Genomic DNA, 18,176 nt, shown 5'->3' on the forward strand with positions numbered 1-18,176 from the left:
CCTGAAGCCGATGTGCTGCGCAAACAGAGCTTTGGAACAGATGTGACTGTTAAAAAGAAAACAGGCACTGTGGGCAAGGATCATTTAGCTTCGACGTCTTGAAATATAAAACGTAAATATTGGGTATTTCGGCTTTGTGAAGAGGAGGGGAGAGCGCTGGGGATGCTGGACAGAAATTAACAGATCCTGTATTGCAGGATGTGCAACGATGTGTTAAATTAAATGCAGCTGCTGAAATACAAAAGGAGAGAAATTCAGTTTGAATAAAAAAAGAGGGTTTTTATCCGGATCACGTGATCGTTTCGACAACTTCTTTTGGGGCTCTGTTGCAAATAATTACATTGTCGCATTCTTAACGAAACGTATATTTCCTACCAAGATTACATCACCATAACACCTTAATAGTGCAAATGCTGAACTGTGCCTGCTTCACGTGTACAGGCAAAATAAGATGTTTTCCCCGCTGAGACCTTTTTTATTATCTGGTGAACATGTATAAATAAATGGCAGGAGGAAACCTTTTCCTTTCCGCATAAAAAGCCTTGAATCTCCTTGATTCCAAGGATTAGCGATTAATCGGCGATTTCAAGGATTGGCAACGGAAATTATGAGGGTAAAACTGCGATCAGGATTTAAATGAACGAGCAGGAACGCTCACACCATCAGCGACTGAATCCAAGCAGCGCTTTCTGCTTCTGTTGTTTGTAAGTGCTAGAAACTGGAATGAGTGGCTGTGGCCCAGGCTGCAACCACGGCCCTGAGCACAAGGTAGACGTCATTTTACAGTTGTTTCTGCTCTTTTTTCATATGACTGTCAGTGGTTGATGTATAAAAAAAATGTCAGTATATTTTCAATGACATGATTAAAAAAAGAGGGAATAAAAGCACACAAACACACAATGTTTCTTTTGGAAAACTGATGTATTTGATTATTAGAGTAAAGAATTACAGTATCTTAGTTGTTAGTAGGTATTAAAGTGTAGAGAAACTGGACCCATAAAGATCTTCCAACTTTCCAAGAAAGTGCATGTAACAGTCCGAAGGTTGTCAAACCCAATATATATTTATATTTATAAAAACACTATGATTTTGTCCCCTGGCCTTGATGGACTTATCTTGTGTAAGCTATATGTACATTTTCTGATGAGGGAGTTTGTATTTCCACATCTGAATGTATTTACAGAAGCTTCAACACGTAACTTTGCACTTGATGTCAGTGAGGATGCTGGGACATAGCAGCAATGTGGAAATCCAGCAGAGAAACTAAAGGAGAATCCTGCGCATCTGATTGGCTGTCTCAGTTCCAAAAACCCAGAAAGAGGCCAGATTGAATGTTCCCTTCTGTCTTTCTTTCAAGACCAAAGTACAAGCAACAAAAAAAAAGACTGATGGAAAAAATAGAAGTAAACAAAAAGTAGAAAGTACAATACACAAACAGTAACAACAAAATGAGTTAACACTAAAGAAACCCTTGAAATGTAGCAAACTTCAATGTTTTGTCTTAAATAAAATAAAGGTAAATAGCAATTGGAAAGAAAGGAACCACATAATTTAGTCCCTTGCCTGAATTTCATTGTTTTGTTTTGTTTTGATGAGGAGATTGGGGCATGAACACAGATGTTAGACCATCTACAGAATATCAGTGTACATTATTTACAGCAAGTCTGTTTGCTTATTACAGAGCTAATGCATCACATGAACATCGACAGTTCGGTTATAGCTACTACAGACAGAAAATAACTTAATGCCAAGGTAAGGTTATCTACCCAGATACTCTAAGTTTCAAAAGCACATTTTATAAGCACCCATACATACCCATTCTGGCTTTAAAACAAACAAAAACCTAACTGTTAATGCTTCCACTTGGTTTCAAGCAAGGTTATAATCACTAATAAATAAGCTCCTTAAAACTATAACATGTACATTGTACAAAAAAGCAACTTGTCTTCACACTCATGTTCGTAAAGATTCGATGGCAAGCAAAGCAGTTCAGTTGACTTTGTCCCTGTCTTGTTCTCGTTCTTTCTCTTCTTCTGTGTGTGTCTACATATGTATACAATATGCCATCTGGCATCTTCATGTGTCTGAGCACAACCGCAAACATACACTCTAACTGGTGACAATTTCTTTATTGTCTTCCATGAAGCGTGTGAATCTGAAGTGCGCCCCATTCTCTGTGTTGGCCATTTTTTCCAAACCGGCAAGGGCAGCGTTGGGCTCCATGCTGTGTAGCTTGTCTAAGCTGCCAGTCAGCCCACCGATGGGAGAGCTACCCCCATTTCCCACACCACCTGAAATGGGTGGGACTCCTCCATTCTGGATGACAGAGATTTCATTTGTCTTCATTGCCAGGCCGTTGGAGAAGGCTGCAGCATACTGGTTCCAGAAACTGGCCGGGTCCCCATTGCTTGCCCTTGATGCCATGTCCTTCTGGAAGATCTCAGGAAACTTAACTGGGTTGGTACCCAGGAAGGCCATTGGCCCATCCACGGAGAGCCTGCGGCCACGTCTGGCGGGAGCACTGTTCCACATGTGTGTGCCCATGTGAACCTACACAGAGAGAGAGAGGGAGGAGAGAAAAAGAGAATAAAAGGGGGGAGGAAAGAGACAGAGCAATGAGAGGGATGAAAATTAGTGATGTTTACAAACTTGGCTACAAGAGCTGCACATGAGATGATGCAATGGAAAAAATAATAATAATGCTCAACTCCAAATTAAAATAGCTTCACACCCTGGGTGCAGCAGACCAGTTAGTTGCCTATGCTGTGAGAGGTACCAGCATGGTGTAAACATCTTATTTTGGCAAGACTGATACACGCTGTTTAATCTAAACCTTAATTTTCTCATCACACAAGGGGACCACAGGGCTTGGAGTAAAATTGCACTGTCCAATTTCATTGCACTGGCCAGTATTGCATGTGACATTTCACCTCTTCCAATATACTTCTCATGACAAAGGCATTTTTGTAATATTTTGACGACACAAGATATACAGAAGAACATGAAGACACATTCAAATATTTATGTTTTAAAATATGTTAGGGAAGTTCCGAGACTTTTCTATGTTTAGTGGAAAAATACTTAACTAAAACTCAAAATGTCTGTATAAGACCAGTTTCAACCAAAAGCCTGAACTTAACTCAGTACATTTAAAAATTAAAAATTAACTGCATCCCAAATTCCTCTCTAGGACACGTCTATTGACACACTAGAAAAAAAATTACTATTTTTTTTTTCAAGTTCACATAATTATTTAAAGTTTCTGTAGATCATTGAGCAGGACCCTTTTCTTAATGATTTAGTCCTGTGACATTCTTTTATGGAAAACTACACACTGATCTAGCACATAATGATTGCCTCTGATAATTAACTCTGTGCACTGAATCATTCTTAGCTGATTACATTCTGGAATTTATACCCAATAATCATATTAGTTGCATGATTCAGCCTTTCCACTAAGGTTATTTCTTTTCAGAGAGCTGTGTCATTAATTAATTACACAACATTACCACCTCTTGATGCTGAGTGCACTGACATGCCATATAAAACTAAATAGCAGCTCTGAGAGTCATTTTTCACTAACATTCTCACGCACAAACTTTTAGGAGACCAACAGTTTTTGGGATGGTTCAACATTTACCTTGAGGTTTCCTTTGGTGGTAAAAGCCCGACCACAGATACTGCACGCAAAGGGTTTCTCCCCGGTATGGGTTCTCTCGTGGATCTGTAGAGCACTGGAGGAGGAGAAACACTTCCCACAGGTGTTACAGAAGTGTTGCTTCGGTGTCCTGCGTGGCGGAGCAGCAGAAAGCACCGGGGATGTGGAGGCAGATGAAGTGACCAAGCCAGAGGGGTTGTCCTTGTTCTCTTGGTGGAGGCTATGGAGTAAACCATTGACCTCTGGTTTGTTAAGCGAGCCCACAGAAAGGAGAGAAGGGGTTGGACTGGAGGACAGGCTGGTGTTTGAGGGTTCAAAGAGTTGTGAGGGCAGGTCTCTCATTTGATGAGTCAGCATGTGCTGCTTGAGGTTGCCCTTAGTGGAAAAACCCCTGTTACAAGCCGTGCAAATAAATGGTCGTTCTTTGGTATGGCTTCGATAGTGAATGTCCAAGGCACTCTGACAAGCAAAGGTCTTCCCACAGATGTCACAGGATGTGTTCTTGATGGTGCTACGCTCACGGAAGGCAAAAATCATGCCCATGGGTTCTTTTGAGGGATTGACAGATGTCAGGTCCAAGGCTCCAATATTGGAGGGGTGAGACTGCAAGAGGCCTGCACTGGCGTGCTCAAAGGATAAGGCCCTCTGGTGCCTTTCTTCGAGGCTGGGGGATTTGCGTGGTTGTGGCTGCGAGCTGGTGGGGGACGGCGCCTGCATGGAGGAGGTAGATTCTGACACAGCTGGACTCCCGGCACTTTGGCTTTCAACATCCCCTCCCAGAGATGAGGAGTCATTGGTGAGGCAATCCCCCTCGACTAAGCCATTTGCCATAGCCTTCATTTGGCTGATTTGTAGCTCCTGTGTTTCATTATTGTGGATATTCTCTTGGCCATGTTTATCTTGCCCCTCCTGGCAAGCCATTTCAGTTAGAGCTGGTGAGTTACATAGACTGTCATGGGAGGCATCAACTGATCTCGGTGTGTCTGGCACACTGCTATCTGGGCCCTCCTCCATTCCTTCAATGTTGTCATCAGAAAAGTTGTCCAAATCATCGAAGTTTCGCTCCTCAAATGAGCCAGTGTCAGAGGCCATGGACTCTGGGTAACTCTCTGGCAGAGGGGTGTTGGGGATCTGCCCACCCATGTGCATACGAATATGTTGCTGTAGAACCACAGCGTTTGTGAACTTTTTCTGACAAATAGGGCAGGAGTGTTGGACTCTAAGGGGAGGCATGGCCCTATGGACACTGTAGTGGGTCTTAAGATTTCCCTTGGTGGTAAATGCCCTGCCACAGACTTTACACTTAAATGGCCTTTCCCCAGTGTGAGTGCGGTAGTGCATTTTCAGAGCACTTTGGCAGCTCAGCACCCGGTGGCATATAACACATTCATTTGGGTCTGTCACCTTCCTGTCGATGTTCTCCACAAGCTGCTGTAGCTTGGAAGTCTCTGATCCTTGGAGAGGATCCAGGATGCCTCCAAAGGGGAACTTAGCCTTGAACTGTTCAGACATAAGAGGCATGAGTGGGTTGGTCATCATGGGTGGGCTGTTAGATGTTGTGTAGTCGGCAGTGCTCTCTGAGGCAGAGCTCACATTTGTCATTAAGCCTGAGGAGTGGCTGCCTTCTTCAGTTTTCCCATTTGAGGTAGGCAAAGTTGCACCTTCACCCTCTTCAGACACTCCATCACCACTTTTAGCTGAAGGCTCAGCAGCACCTGAGTCACTCTTTGCAGTAACAGAAGGGCTAGATATGGCTATTGAATGATCTTCTTTTTTGATGAAATGTGGCAGGCTGGGCATGGTTGGTGGCAACAGCATGCCGACTGAGGAGGTCAACGTGGGCAAAACTGGTTTGCTGTCCAGCCAGCTGGTGACAGGTTTCTCAGGGGGCATAGACATGCCATATGGAATACCGGTGCTTGTTGGTATGTTGTCTAAATGCTCAGGAACAGGGTAGGGGTTCATCTGGATGTGTGGGTATTTTTCTTTATGACGCTGGAAATGTACCTTCAGGTTACCACGGGTGGAGAAGCGATTGCCACAGATATTACACTTGTATGGTCTCTCGCCAGTGTGAGAGCGCAGGTGGATTTGCAAGGCACTGTCACTCCCAAACACCTTGCCACAAAACCTGCACTTATGCTTGAAAAAAGCATCATCAGAGCTGCTTTTGTGTTCAAATGAAGTGACATTTGGTGGCTTGCCTTTTGTCCGCTGGGCCAAAGCTGCTAAAGAGTTGAGGTCCTCTACGGTGGTGCCAACACTGGGAAGAGAGCTGGAAAACATGGGGTTTCCAGGTGGGGGCTGAGGTAGAAGGGGATTCACTGCAGAGCTTAATAAGCTATGCATTCCAAATGCTGGCGTGGACGACTTAGCTAGTGAGGAGTTACTGAGCTGAGAGTGGAGGCTACTCATATGACTCGGCCTCTTGTCAGAGGACTGGGCATTGACTGTTGATGGCCCCAGTGTGCTAATGCTCTGAGATGTCTCACTGTTGCTTGGGTTGGACTGAGGTAGCTGTGCCGCTGCAGCCAGCTGCTTTAGGCTGCTAATACTAGCAGACTGACTAGCAAGGTTCTGTGCTAGGCCTGCGGCTGCAGCCAGCTGTTGAGAGAGATGTGAGCTGAGTGTGGTCAGTGGGCTGGCAGCAGGCCCCATTGTGCCTGGAGCAGAAGTTGGGGGCACCTGTATTTCTGGGGACTGGGAGGCCAGTAGCAGTATCTGATGCCGTATCTGCTCGATAAGCTGCAGCTGGTGAATCTGCTGCTGCTGTAGGGCTAGGAGCTGCTCCATAAGGGCTGGCACTGCCACTCTGGGGCCCCCAGTGGAACGGGCCTCTTGGGAGAATTGAGCCACAGCCACTTTGGTGCTTTGCAGATTTTCAATTATGACATTGCTGTTGATCATGGAGAAGTTCCCCAGTTCAGTCAAGTTACTGAGCTGAGGTAGAGAGACAGAGACAGCTGAAGTACCTACTGCAGGGCCAGAGGTGCCTCTGCCACCGTGGCCGCTGGCTGTGTTGAGGGGGCTCCTGCTCTCCGCATGACTGTTTTCCTCTTCATGACCACTGCTCATTCCCGAAACGTCCACGTCCATGGATTCGTCTTTTTCAAGAGTGTTGGGCTCCAAAAGGTCACTGCACTCCGTTTGATCAGTGTTATTAACTGTGTCATTCATCTGGTCATCAGGATTATGAGGAGGAGAACCAGGCGAGAAAGTTCCGGTGGGGGAGGCAGGATTTTCATTCACTATCAGAACTAACTGATTCTTAGTGCAATTCTTCTGGTGTTCCTCAAGATCTGATAGTTCAAAGAATTCGGCACAACATCTGCTACAGACATGGGCGTCTGACTCCTTGCAGGGGGGGTCCTCTGAGCAAAGTTCTGTGTCCCCTGAAAAAGAGGAAAGAGAGGATTAGTGATTAGAAATGTTTTGCAGCTGAAGAAGCAGCTTTATCCCCTCAAATTCCATTGTTGTTAATCTTAAGTTAATCAGTTTTACACTTATCCCCTTGATGTGTTCACAAAAATAACAATTGCAAGGCAACAATAAGCCAACAGAAATGAGAAAGGACCTTCAATGCAGTGGCCTCTGAAACACGATAAGAGAGGATACAAAATCAATGAGAACTACTCAAATATTGCTTAAAAGTGATCTTTGAAGATGTACATCTGGGTTTGATCAGTCCGACCAAAGGTAATCATTTTCTCCAGATAATCCATCAAAATATAGAACAGAGTGAAGTGAGGACATTGGGTCCTAATGAAATTTCATAGAAAGACATTGATTTCCTATATTCCATGCCAATCAAAGTCGACTTGTTCACTCAGTACAAATCAAGCATTTGAAGGACTTATTAGACTTTCAATTTGCTGTCAGCTTTGCTCCTTTTCAGCCAGCTATGGGCATCTTGGACAGGTTATCTATGTCACTAAACTAATTTGTATCCACTCAGACTACAGTCACAGTGAGACATGAACAGAGCCCGTGGCTATTATAAGTACACACTTAAAAAACACACAGAACAAAGCAGGAAAAAAAAAATCAGGATTTCGAAAAACAAAGGGTGACTTATTTAGTACATGAAATACATTATCTGTCATGAGTAGGATGTCTGCCTTCTAAAGAAAAGAATAAAATACATGGCTTTTAAAAAGTCATCACGCTTTTGTGAAAAAACTTGTATCCAAAAACATTAGCAAGTAGCAAGCATAGAAAAACATACTCATCAGTAAATTCTTCTGAGGGAAAACAATGGAAAAACTATTTGTTTGGATAAATGACTCGGTCACAACTGCAGTCGAGTGCATGCATGACAAAGTTGCCAAAACTGAGAAACTGGACACACCAGCTCACAGAACATGCAATGCAGACACAACAACTTCTGTTGTCATTGGGATGAAATTCAAAAGTAATGACATTCAGCCTTTCATTAGCGAAACTGTTTTTGTTTTTTTTTTATTTTCTCGTTTGAACAGTCAGGGAGTGAAAAGGCAAGACGACACCCTGCCCCCAGAGTCACTGCTGTGCTTCAGACTTTCCTTATTCTTTTCCCTCTTTGTCACACTAAAATCTCGCTGTTTAACATACAAGTTGATTTACAAATTGCATTTCTCTATGAATCCCTTTCATTGTGGCTCTGGCCCCTCGACACTTTCATCACGGCCAAGAATTCATTTGCAAATGAAACCCAGAGAAGTGCAGCCCTGCCCCACAGAGAGACAGGATGCCTTCCCATTGTTCACGCAGCATGGGAGCGGCGGGGATCGTCGGCACAGCCTGGCCCTGCTCATCTCAGTCGACTCAAAGCAGATCCTGTTTAATTCAGGGATTATCTCCCTCAATGTTTCTCTGTTGAGAGACATCAGATAACGCAAAGTTGCCATGACAGTAAACCCTGGCCCTCACACCACCAAACCATGCAAACAGGGAAGACTCAACTTTAATGATAACTTTTCATGTTAAATCCCCTCTTCCACCCACCCCTCTACCTAAACCCCAAGCGCTAATTTTGGGAAAAATGTGTCTGATTTACAATGTGAGAAATATGTGGATTAAATAAACACCTTTTCTCTCTTATTAAGGCTGATTGTACACAAATTAGTGTGAAAAAATCAATTCATATGGCACTGAGGGGGGATGGAAATGGAAGCCATAAAAAACTTTTACCAAGCAAACCTCTGGAAGATGCAGAATTAATAATTACCTAAAATATGCGTGTATGCATATATATCTAAGAATACTTAAATCTAACATACAAAAAAATACACTATGCGAAATGGATATACTATCTGAGAAACAAAGGTATACATTGAAATTAAATTAATTAACCATTTCACTAATACACATACTTAATTAAGTGTGTTGTTTTTCTGATTAAAATTATTTACAACTGCTAAATTCTATAATTTACGCATTCTCATAAAGCCTACAAATCAAGATTCTCTTAGCTATGTTTCACATGCAAATGCAAATGCAAAAAAAAAAAAAAAGAAAGAAAATTACAGCAATAAAGCTGTCACTGGGCAATATAATTACAGATAAAAGAAAAGAGATAAGAAATGACATTTGTTCCTAACATTATTTCTGTTTTTCTATTTTACTACTTAAGGAATTCGAGCAAAACATTTCCATCAAAACTATGCAGCAGCGGACTGTCTCCTCTTCAGCAACCCTATCTTAATTTTGAAATGAGGAAAGAAAATAATCATAACGCCTTTGTAGATGACAAATGCTTATATGGCTACAGATTTGCTTTTTAAACAGTGCAATACTTTGTTTCACTTAACATGATGACAAAAAAAGGATCAAAGGTAAATCAGTGCATAACTACAAATCCACTGTCCACATAAGTCTAGTGTAGCAAACAGCGCAGATGCTAGCATTAGGCTTAATTCCCAAAATAGCAAGGATTAACTTAGAATTAAAAATAAGATAAAGTCAAGCTGGTATAAAGACAGAGTCTGTAAAACTTCCACAGCATCTCTATCAAAAGCACAATGCAAGCAGTGTGTAAGGCTAAAGGGCGTCAGGAGAGACAAAGAGCAAAGGACAGAGTCTCAAAGAGATTGACCGAAGTCTGAATATGAGCGACAAGAAAGTGAGGATTAGTCTAAAAAGTTGACGGAGAGCTTTGAGAGATCCTACATTATTTTTTTGCAGGGGGCCGCTGTGAGCCTCTTGACACTTGTAACTTCAGGAGGGTTTCTGCTCTCATCGTCTCCAGCCCTCAGGACTCATCCCACTGAACACTAGATGGGGTTCCACTAAAGCTGCCATGGTCCAGGACAAGACTCAAATCTAAGAAGCTCTGCCCCGGTGACATGCTTAAAGCTTAAGGGGAGGGAAAAAGGCAAAGCAAGTGCTTCAGGCTACACCTAGAATCACACCACATAAACACTGGCAAAATGACAAGCAATTGCACTCTGTTTGCAGGGGAACAACAGTGCGGGGGGGGGGGGGGGGGGGGTCTGCCCTGCCAATCTGCCCTCTAGGGGGGCCACTCTGATAGGGCAAAAGGGGACGGCCACAACATTGATAAGGCCTCACACTCACAACAACACACACTTAAATAAAAAGCCGAGGCCTTGCTGGGCTGCCTGCAGTTCTGATCAGCAGGGTCAATGGCGAAGCAGAGAGAAACACACTGGGCCCTGAACTCTCATCACCTCCACACAGAGGGACACTGGCAAAGGTTAAAACAGCTCAACATCCCACCCTCTGTGGCTCTCACTCCGACCTCCCAGCAACTACGGCCCTCAGCATCACTGATATTCTACTATAAATACAATGACTTTCTGTTTTCACTTCCAGCTATCACCACTCTCTACAGACAACACATTTGCTATAAACACTGTCTCAGCTAAATACCCCAAAACTTAAAGACTACGTGTTCATAGCCTTATAATTACACACACAAGACACTTGCAAGAATTGGAACATGTGGCACAGTATTGGACATAATTGAGAAATTTGGTTTTCTGCAGTCTACCAGGGTTGGTGACAAAAGTAACTCTTCATTAAGTTTATTAGATTTAAATGAAAAATTCAGTAAAAGACAGCACTCAGGAATTAACTAGGTTTTACATTAATCCAGTTCCTAAAAATCACGTGAAATGGACTGCAAATGCCGTTTCTATGGCTTTCTGCTGAAAGAGACAAGTGTTTCTTTCAAATTACCTGCACATGCTTTTCAGGCAGTACTAAACACAATGTGGCTTTGAGAGTATTCCATATATTAAGTTGACAGGCCTTGTGCAGCAGGTCTTACATTGCCATGTATAATAATATATACATTTACTCTATATGCATGTTTAATTAAAAGCATGTCTTATTTTTTTGTTCAAATTAAAATCAGGGAAAATATTATGGCTGTATAGTAAAATTTGATCACACTGCATGACAGACCAAAGATAAGCTTCTATTTAAATTAAGAAATTTTCTTAAATTTCCCGAAAAATAAATACCAACTTTTTATTTTCTTGGTAGTGAGTCATTTGATAGAAAAGTCCAAAAGTCGGTCAACAAAAATACACGTTACAACGCAACGTCCTGTTACGAAATTCAACTGTTATAAACCTTCCCCTACACGCTTATCATGCCGTAGTTTTGCTTAAGTTTTTTTTCTTTGTTTGATGTATATTTTCTTTTCAACAAAATTGGAACATTTCACAGTTAATTCATACTGAATGCTTACTGCTGGGGTCTGAAGCTCTGAGCTCCAGTAGGCTCCACAGTCTAGGATTTACAGAACTGAATGCCACTTTCACAGAAACTGATTTCACGTTAAGCACGGTGTTTAAAAGAAAGGATTTAACTTTGACAATAATAAATTATCATAGTTATATTTTTTTTTCCAGCAAGCCAAAGATCATATTTGAGCGTGGGCTTCTCTAAAGGCGTAGAAGTAGAAGTAAAAACAAGTCTATTTAGGAATGTTGATTTTAGTTGGCAAAAGTTGAAATCATTTTGTATTAAACAGATGCCGTGTGTGTGTGTGTGTGTGTGCGTGTGTGTGTGTCTCAGGGTAAGACTTAACTTTTCTATGCTGCTATTTGAACAAAAAGTGCAACCGATGAGTAAACCGAAAGGGTATTTTCAGGATATGAGAAGGATGTGTCCTCCTCAGCGCTCTTTAGAGCACTTTGCCCTCCTTCCATCCTGCTTTTTCAGCATTAAAGCACGTTAGTGTGCAAACACACTATGGCTTACTGAGACGGATTTTTCGTAAAAGAGTGAAAACTTGTACGACTTTACAGCGCAGGGCTGAAACACAAGGATGGGTGGGGGGGGGATTTCTGTGCCCGGGACTCAGGAAGAGCTGAGTCCCGGCAGGAGCGACAGGGTGGTCCATCTCGGCGCACCGAGACCGACCGCTGAACGCACGAAAGCCTCGGAGAGGACCGAAACCTAAACCGGCTGCTCACTACAGGAGAGTTTTAAAGTTGGTTTAAAAACAGGATTTAAAGCTGAAGTAGAGAATAAATAAGTTTGGAAACTTTTTACACACACGGTGAACGTGGAGAGAAACGCGCAATGTACTTTCGTTATTATATTTAACTTATTTATCTTATGTAGTTAGGTTTGTGTAATACCGATAAAAGTGGGAAAAAACACATAAAATTAAGTTATTTTTTGAAGTAGAAAGTTAATTTAAGTAATTCCTGAGCATTAAGTTTTTTTCAGAAAAGTGCCACGGACTTTCATCACCAATACGCTGGAATTTGCAAATAAACAAACTAAAACCTTGGACAAGAGTCCAATTCAAAGTGTTAACTCTAACCGTCGGATATGGACACAGACACGATAAAACACCCTCAAAAGTGATATATTCGTGGGGCTTGGATAAAGGCAGCGATAGGTTATTGGACTCACCATTGTGCTCCGATAAGGGCAGATGAGGGTCGGATTGGAAGTGTTGCGGCTTCGCTTGCTTCCTCCGCGACATGCTGGCTGGCACATCAGCAGGGAAAGAATAAAAAAATGACTACAAAACCTTCTCAAAAAATTACGTAAATCGAGCCCATCCACCGCGCATGTGCCCCGTTATGATTATCAATAATGCTCTGTGATTAATCATACGGGGGGCTTCTTTGAAAGGCGATTGGCAACTCGCCAGCCCCCCTCCTATTCAAACGAAGTCTCTTTAATCAATTAGCTCCTGATTTGCTGGGGACTCTTGTCTCTCTCTCAGCTCCCACCCAATGAGTTGATCCGTACTGGGAAGAAAGGCTGGGTTTTCCAAACTCCCTTTAGATACGGTTTAACCCCTTCTGTTAGCCAAGCCAAAGCTTATCTTGACTACAGGGGAATGTCAGCGTCTCGAGTCAATGCCTGCGACAGTATCATTCAATCTTACACATTGATCAAGCAGCGATCACAGTTTTTCTTTGCTTTTCTTCCTCTGGTAGATGTGGACTGACTGGACGCTCGCGACACGAACCTCCGCGATCCCCAGCAAACTTTCTTCTCACTGCAACTCTGTACTCCGTCCTCCGCTCTCGCATTAAGATCGCTGTAATTTAGCTCTTGTTGTGTTGTACACCGACACCTACTCTCTGAAGAGTTTCAGTCGTGGCTCCCGGTGCGCTAAAACGCAGTGTCGCGCGAGCATGTTCCGTGCGTAAATGGCACCGGTACGCGTTCCCAAAAGTCCACAGTGTCTTCCGACGTCCCAATCAGATTCATTTGATTATTATTAGTCGAAAGGGGGGTTAGTTACTAACACGTTTTCATCACACAGTGCATTCCGCGAATAAACAAACTTTGAGGGCCCGTGCAGCACTGGGACAAATGTGGAGCCCGGCCCATCGAAGATCTGATTGGTCATCGGGCTATTCAGTCATGCTGCCATTCACCTCCACCTCCACCTCCTCCCTCCCTCCCTCCCTCTCTCTCTTTCTCTCTCTGATTGCGCACAGCAGATTCAAACGCTTTGTGCGCACCGGGATGATCAGTGGTAAAGACACCGGAGACAAGTAATGTTCTTCTGTATAGGAATAAATAAAGATTTTAATTTTTCTCCTAAACATTCATTTTTAACGAATGTCTGTCTCCCACTCACGTCTTGACCCATCTACACTTCGCACCTCTCATTTAACTGTTAAAAAAAAACTTGTTTGTCTTTATCCAGTGGGATGCTTGTAACAGCAGAATGACGGACTGTGTGATATCCTTATCAAAAGGTGGACGTTTTGTCGTCTTTTTTTGTTGCTTTTTAATTCCTACAAATTAGTTTTCAAGTCAGTGACAATAAACAAAACAATGCTGCCAGTGAATAAGTCAAGAAAAAAAGTGTCTTGATCATCCTGTAAGAAGTCACGTCACACGCGACATATCGTCATCATTATCATTATTATTATTATTGTTATTATTGTTGTTGTTGTTGTTAATGATCATACAGCAGTGCGCTTTCAGTGGTGATGTTTTAAGAGGGCAAGAGGTCTCACAGGAGCTTCATGTGAGCGCTGAGTCGAGTAGATTTATTAGGTGAAAAAGATAAACGAAGCTCTCAGTCGAACTGATTTTGAGAAATGAAGATAATAATGTTACTATAGGTGATGCCTCGGATGCCATTATTTTTCACTGAATATTTAAAGAGCAGCTGCAGGCTAGATGGATCTGGTCCTCTCTTGTGTCAGCTATCTTTTAGTTTCGACTAGTCTTACTATTTACTTATTCATGAAAAAAGGAAAGAGCGGGGCTAAAATCAAATACCTGTGAAGGCTCCTGTGATCTGCTTTATCAATACATTATGCCAAATATTTACATATATTTAGGTCTATTTTTTTATTTGACACACATATTTGTTGTACTGATAGATGTCTGTCTTTTCTTAAAATCTGACAATGTAACCAATTCGAAATGTAGACTGTGACTAACAAGACCAAACAGCAAATAATCATTAATAGGGGAATGTGTGTGTGTGTGTGTGTGTGTGCGTGCGCGCGCGCCGTTAGAAAGCCCGTGCAATTATGTGCACCAAACTTCAAACTGCTGGGAGAGGAAAAAGGGGTCTGCAATATTGTAATGTCCCGGGCGGGAAAATCAATGGCCATTTAATTGATGTGAGTGTTGGTGTGAGATTGTAAACAGGGTGATTTGCAGCCCAGCCGAGCGGGAGACATTTTAAATGGGATTCACTCGGGACGGTGAGGATACAGTGTTAATACTCATGGGCTGAATGACACACACGGACACAGTTTGGGGACCCAACAGACATAACTCAGTGTCAGTGACTGAAAAAGTTTCGGCTTTGACTTATTTTTTAATTTGTTGTTTTTTTGTTTTTGTTTTTTTTTGCCATTCAGGTGCTATTGACAGAATCACTTGTAGAATATGAAAACAATATGTATAATATCCAGCATAGAATGAACTGTGTATTTGGACGGCTTTGCGTCCTGAAAGAGGAAAGTGGAGGGTAAAAAAATATTCTCATCCAAATCTTACTGATTTAAATTGAAGTATACATCATACTGATTACACATATTTAAAAAGTGGGTATCTAACGTTCATGTTCATATATTAAGTGAATTATTTTGTTTATTTTTTTACTAATGAATAATAACTGAATAGACACACATATCGTCTCTATATAGTCTACCAACTGCGATTTTTTAACTATGAATAAGAGTGACTTTTTTCTCTGCAGAGGAAATTGACAGACGTCTATGGCGCATAAGAAATGCGCAGTCGTCTGCGCAACAAATCGCAGACGGTTCGGCCCTGGTGTCATCAATCACTATTATCACTGACATCCCATGATTGATCATATTGCTCAGAAATGCTGCGCGTTTGGCCGCATAATGTGATAGTTAAGGCAGAGAATCTCCCAAAGCCGAGCAGTTAGTGGTGTTCACACAGTAAGAAATCCCGTTTCTGTCTGACACCGCATTCAACACGTGGTGGGCTTCTATTCACGGTCCTGCTGCCTGCTCCACGCGATGCCTCAAGAATTACAACTAGCAGGATCAGGCCTTCATCTAGGTCAGCTGCACGTGTGTTTGTGTGTGTGTGTGTGTGTGTGTGATAATGGCAATCCAAGTGGCAAAACCAGGAAACGGAAAACAAAATCTTATAGGGGTTTACAGTTTATAAGGGTGCATATTTTCAAGGCTCCAGTGTGTTCACACAAGTGGATGGAGGTTTAATTCAGCAGACTGCTGGTATTTCTGTTAGTATATACCCCAGACTTATTTGATAGGCCTGGTTTGCCATCACTTTAAGAAAACCAAACAAAATCAAACTTGTGGGTAGAGAATTAAGAGGCTTTGCACTGTATGAAATTACAGTCAAATTATGTCATCTATCACATGTAATTTACTGATTACATTATGAAATCATTTAAGTGTATCCTGTCTGTGCTAAGTCTTATTTTTGAATAACAGTAAATGCTGAAGCCTCTGACCTCCATCATTCCCAGCATAAATATCAAGAAGTGCATGGCCTTATTAATGGCATGCTGACGTCTTGCAAAAGGATTAGGTGCTTGATTAAAGGGATTGTTGTAAGCTGGCCTCATGCTCAAAGAAATAAAGAAATAGGCCCACATTTTCCTTGTATCAAGTCTCTCTCTCGCTCTCTCTCTCTCTCACACACACACACAGTCACTGTATGACTCTTAATGGCACTGTGCAGCTTTGTCAGAGGTGTCCCTCCACACGACAACTAAGATGAAAAATAATGTTGTCATATTTAAAATTTAAAAACTGTTTTACTCACATCATTTATTCCCCTTTTGTGTCGATATCTACAGTATATGTTTTCATGGGAATGCCATTTAAATGATCAAATGAACTAAAGTTTGTAAAGCATTGCAAACAATTGCTACAGAAACATCATTATTTCTGCAATGAGCTGAAATTACTTTGTGTTCCAGATGATCAGAATGCAGTGTTTTAAGCGTCGCTTTGCCACTGAAGAAACCCATTTGAAAAATGGCCTGCATTAAAATTCAGTACCTGCAGCAGTAGAGAATAACCTCCATTAATTAAGAGATCAAACCCTTTCTATTGTCCTCCAGCCGCCCTGCCACCACTTGTCCCACAGATTGTCTCCCCCCATTGTCCCTCCTGACAACTTCCTGCAGCATCACCCGATATCAATGGCCCGTGTTTGTTTTTACATTATCTCAGCTGCAGTTACAGACACCCCCTTTCAATCCCGTCTTGTTTGAGGGAAAATAAGCAAACATTCAAAAGTGTCACAGAGGTGCTAGAGGTTACTGGCCCATCACACACAATGTGTGTATGAGTTTACATGTGCTACTAGTACAGTCATCCATGACACACAAACACACACACACACACATTCTGCCTACTCTCTGCGACTGTGTGTGTGTGTGTATAACAGCTGTAGCTTCCCAGGTATACAAGTGTACAAGTGTTAAAGAGATGTGTGCTAAAGGATCCCTGACTAAGAGTCTCGAGTTATTAGTGAGAGAGGCCAGGCGGGCAGCAGTGTCCTGTCCTGTCTGGTGTAACTGGAAACCAGATACCACAGGCAGTGTGGACTCACAAATCCACATTGCAAACAAATTCTGATAACAACCAGGAATTTCAAATTATGGTATTAATTAGCCTACTTGCGTAAGTGAAATACAAAAACAAATTTGAACAATGAAACTTAAGTTTACCTAAATCTGAAAGTAAACTAAAAATTATTTACAAAATAGTTTTTAGAAATATGTCAGTCATCTGAAATAGCATAATATAAATATAAGCAACCTGAATATGTGTTTATATACAGACTTCTGGAGTAAAAATATCTGCAATTTTAATTCTGTAAGTTATATTAACTAGACTTAATGTCTGTTTCTCATTACCCTGGCCCCATTTTTTTTTTTTTTTTTTTTTTTTACAGAACAGATACTCACATTCACAGAGATGCAATCATTAAATCCTCCAACTGTTATGATACAAATTCACTTGATTGTATCTGATTAAACATGCTCGCTTGAGTTGCATTAACAAGAAACACCATGGTACTGGACAGCCACCAAGACTCCTATTTTAGCTCCTTCTTATTCTTGAAAAACACATTCTGCTTTCATATGACATTGACAAATGATATTTGGATGAAGAGGGATGCTTAGCTTGTTAGATGTTTCACAGAATGGAGCCGGATTACACTGACACACTTCACTAAGACTGGAGGTTACAGAAGAACCAAACACTCAAAACATCTTGAATAAATTACAGAAATCACCCCCCGAAAGCTGAGTGTTTATGTATTTTTAAGAACCTGGAAGCAAAACTAAAAATTACACATTGAATTATCCCTGCATTACTTCACACGCTCATAAACACAGAACATACAGAATATACACATGTGATGTCTGCGTCTTCAGCCGCAAAGCAAGCTGGGAGACGAGTGTAACCACATAACAAAGCAGCATGCAGGTAACCACTGAGCGAATAGACATGCCACGTAAAGACAAAACACACGTACACACACACATACACACTCTTACAGTAAATACACCCACAAAGTTGAAACATATCAAGCGGTTTATTCGCAG

At 41.8% G+C, this 18,176-nt stretch overlaps 1 protein-coding gene across 2 annotated transcripts; it reads right to left on the bottom strand.

The window, feature by feature from the left end:
• Positions 1–902: 902 nt before the first annotated feature.
• On the bottom strand, positions 903–13,422 carry sall1a (spalt-like transcription factor 1a). Of its 2 annotated transcripts, none has more exons than XM_046415538.1 (3): positions 12,533–13,422; positions 3,641–7,050; positions 903–2,550 (listed from the first exon to the last, which is right to left on the bottom strand). In XM_046415538.1, the coding sequence occupies exons 1-3, from the start codon at positions 12,603–12,605 to the stop codon at positions 2,110–2,112; spliced, it is 3,924 nt and encodes a 1,307-aa protein (XP_046271494.1). In that variant the 5' UTR covers positions 12,606–13,422; the 3' UTR covers positions 903–2,109. The 2 variants fall into 2 exon arrangements, with proteins under 2 accessions (XP_046271494.1, XP_046271571.1); XM_046415615.1 differs by lacking the exon at positions 12,533–13,422 and adding an exon at positions 9,806–10,083.
• Between the last annotated feature and the right edge of the window lie 4,754 nt (positions 13,423–18,176).

The sequence above is a fragment of the Scatophagus argus genome, chromosome 1, assembly GCF_020382885.2.
Source record: "Scatophagus argus isolate fScaArg1 chromosome 1, fScaArg1.pri, whole genome shotgun sequence".
Classification (NCBI taxonomy): Eukaryota; Metazoa; Chordata; class Actinopteri; family Scatophagidae; genus Scatophagus; species Scatophagus argus.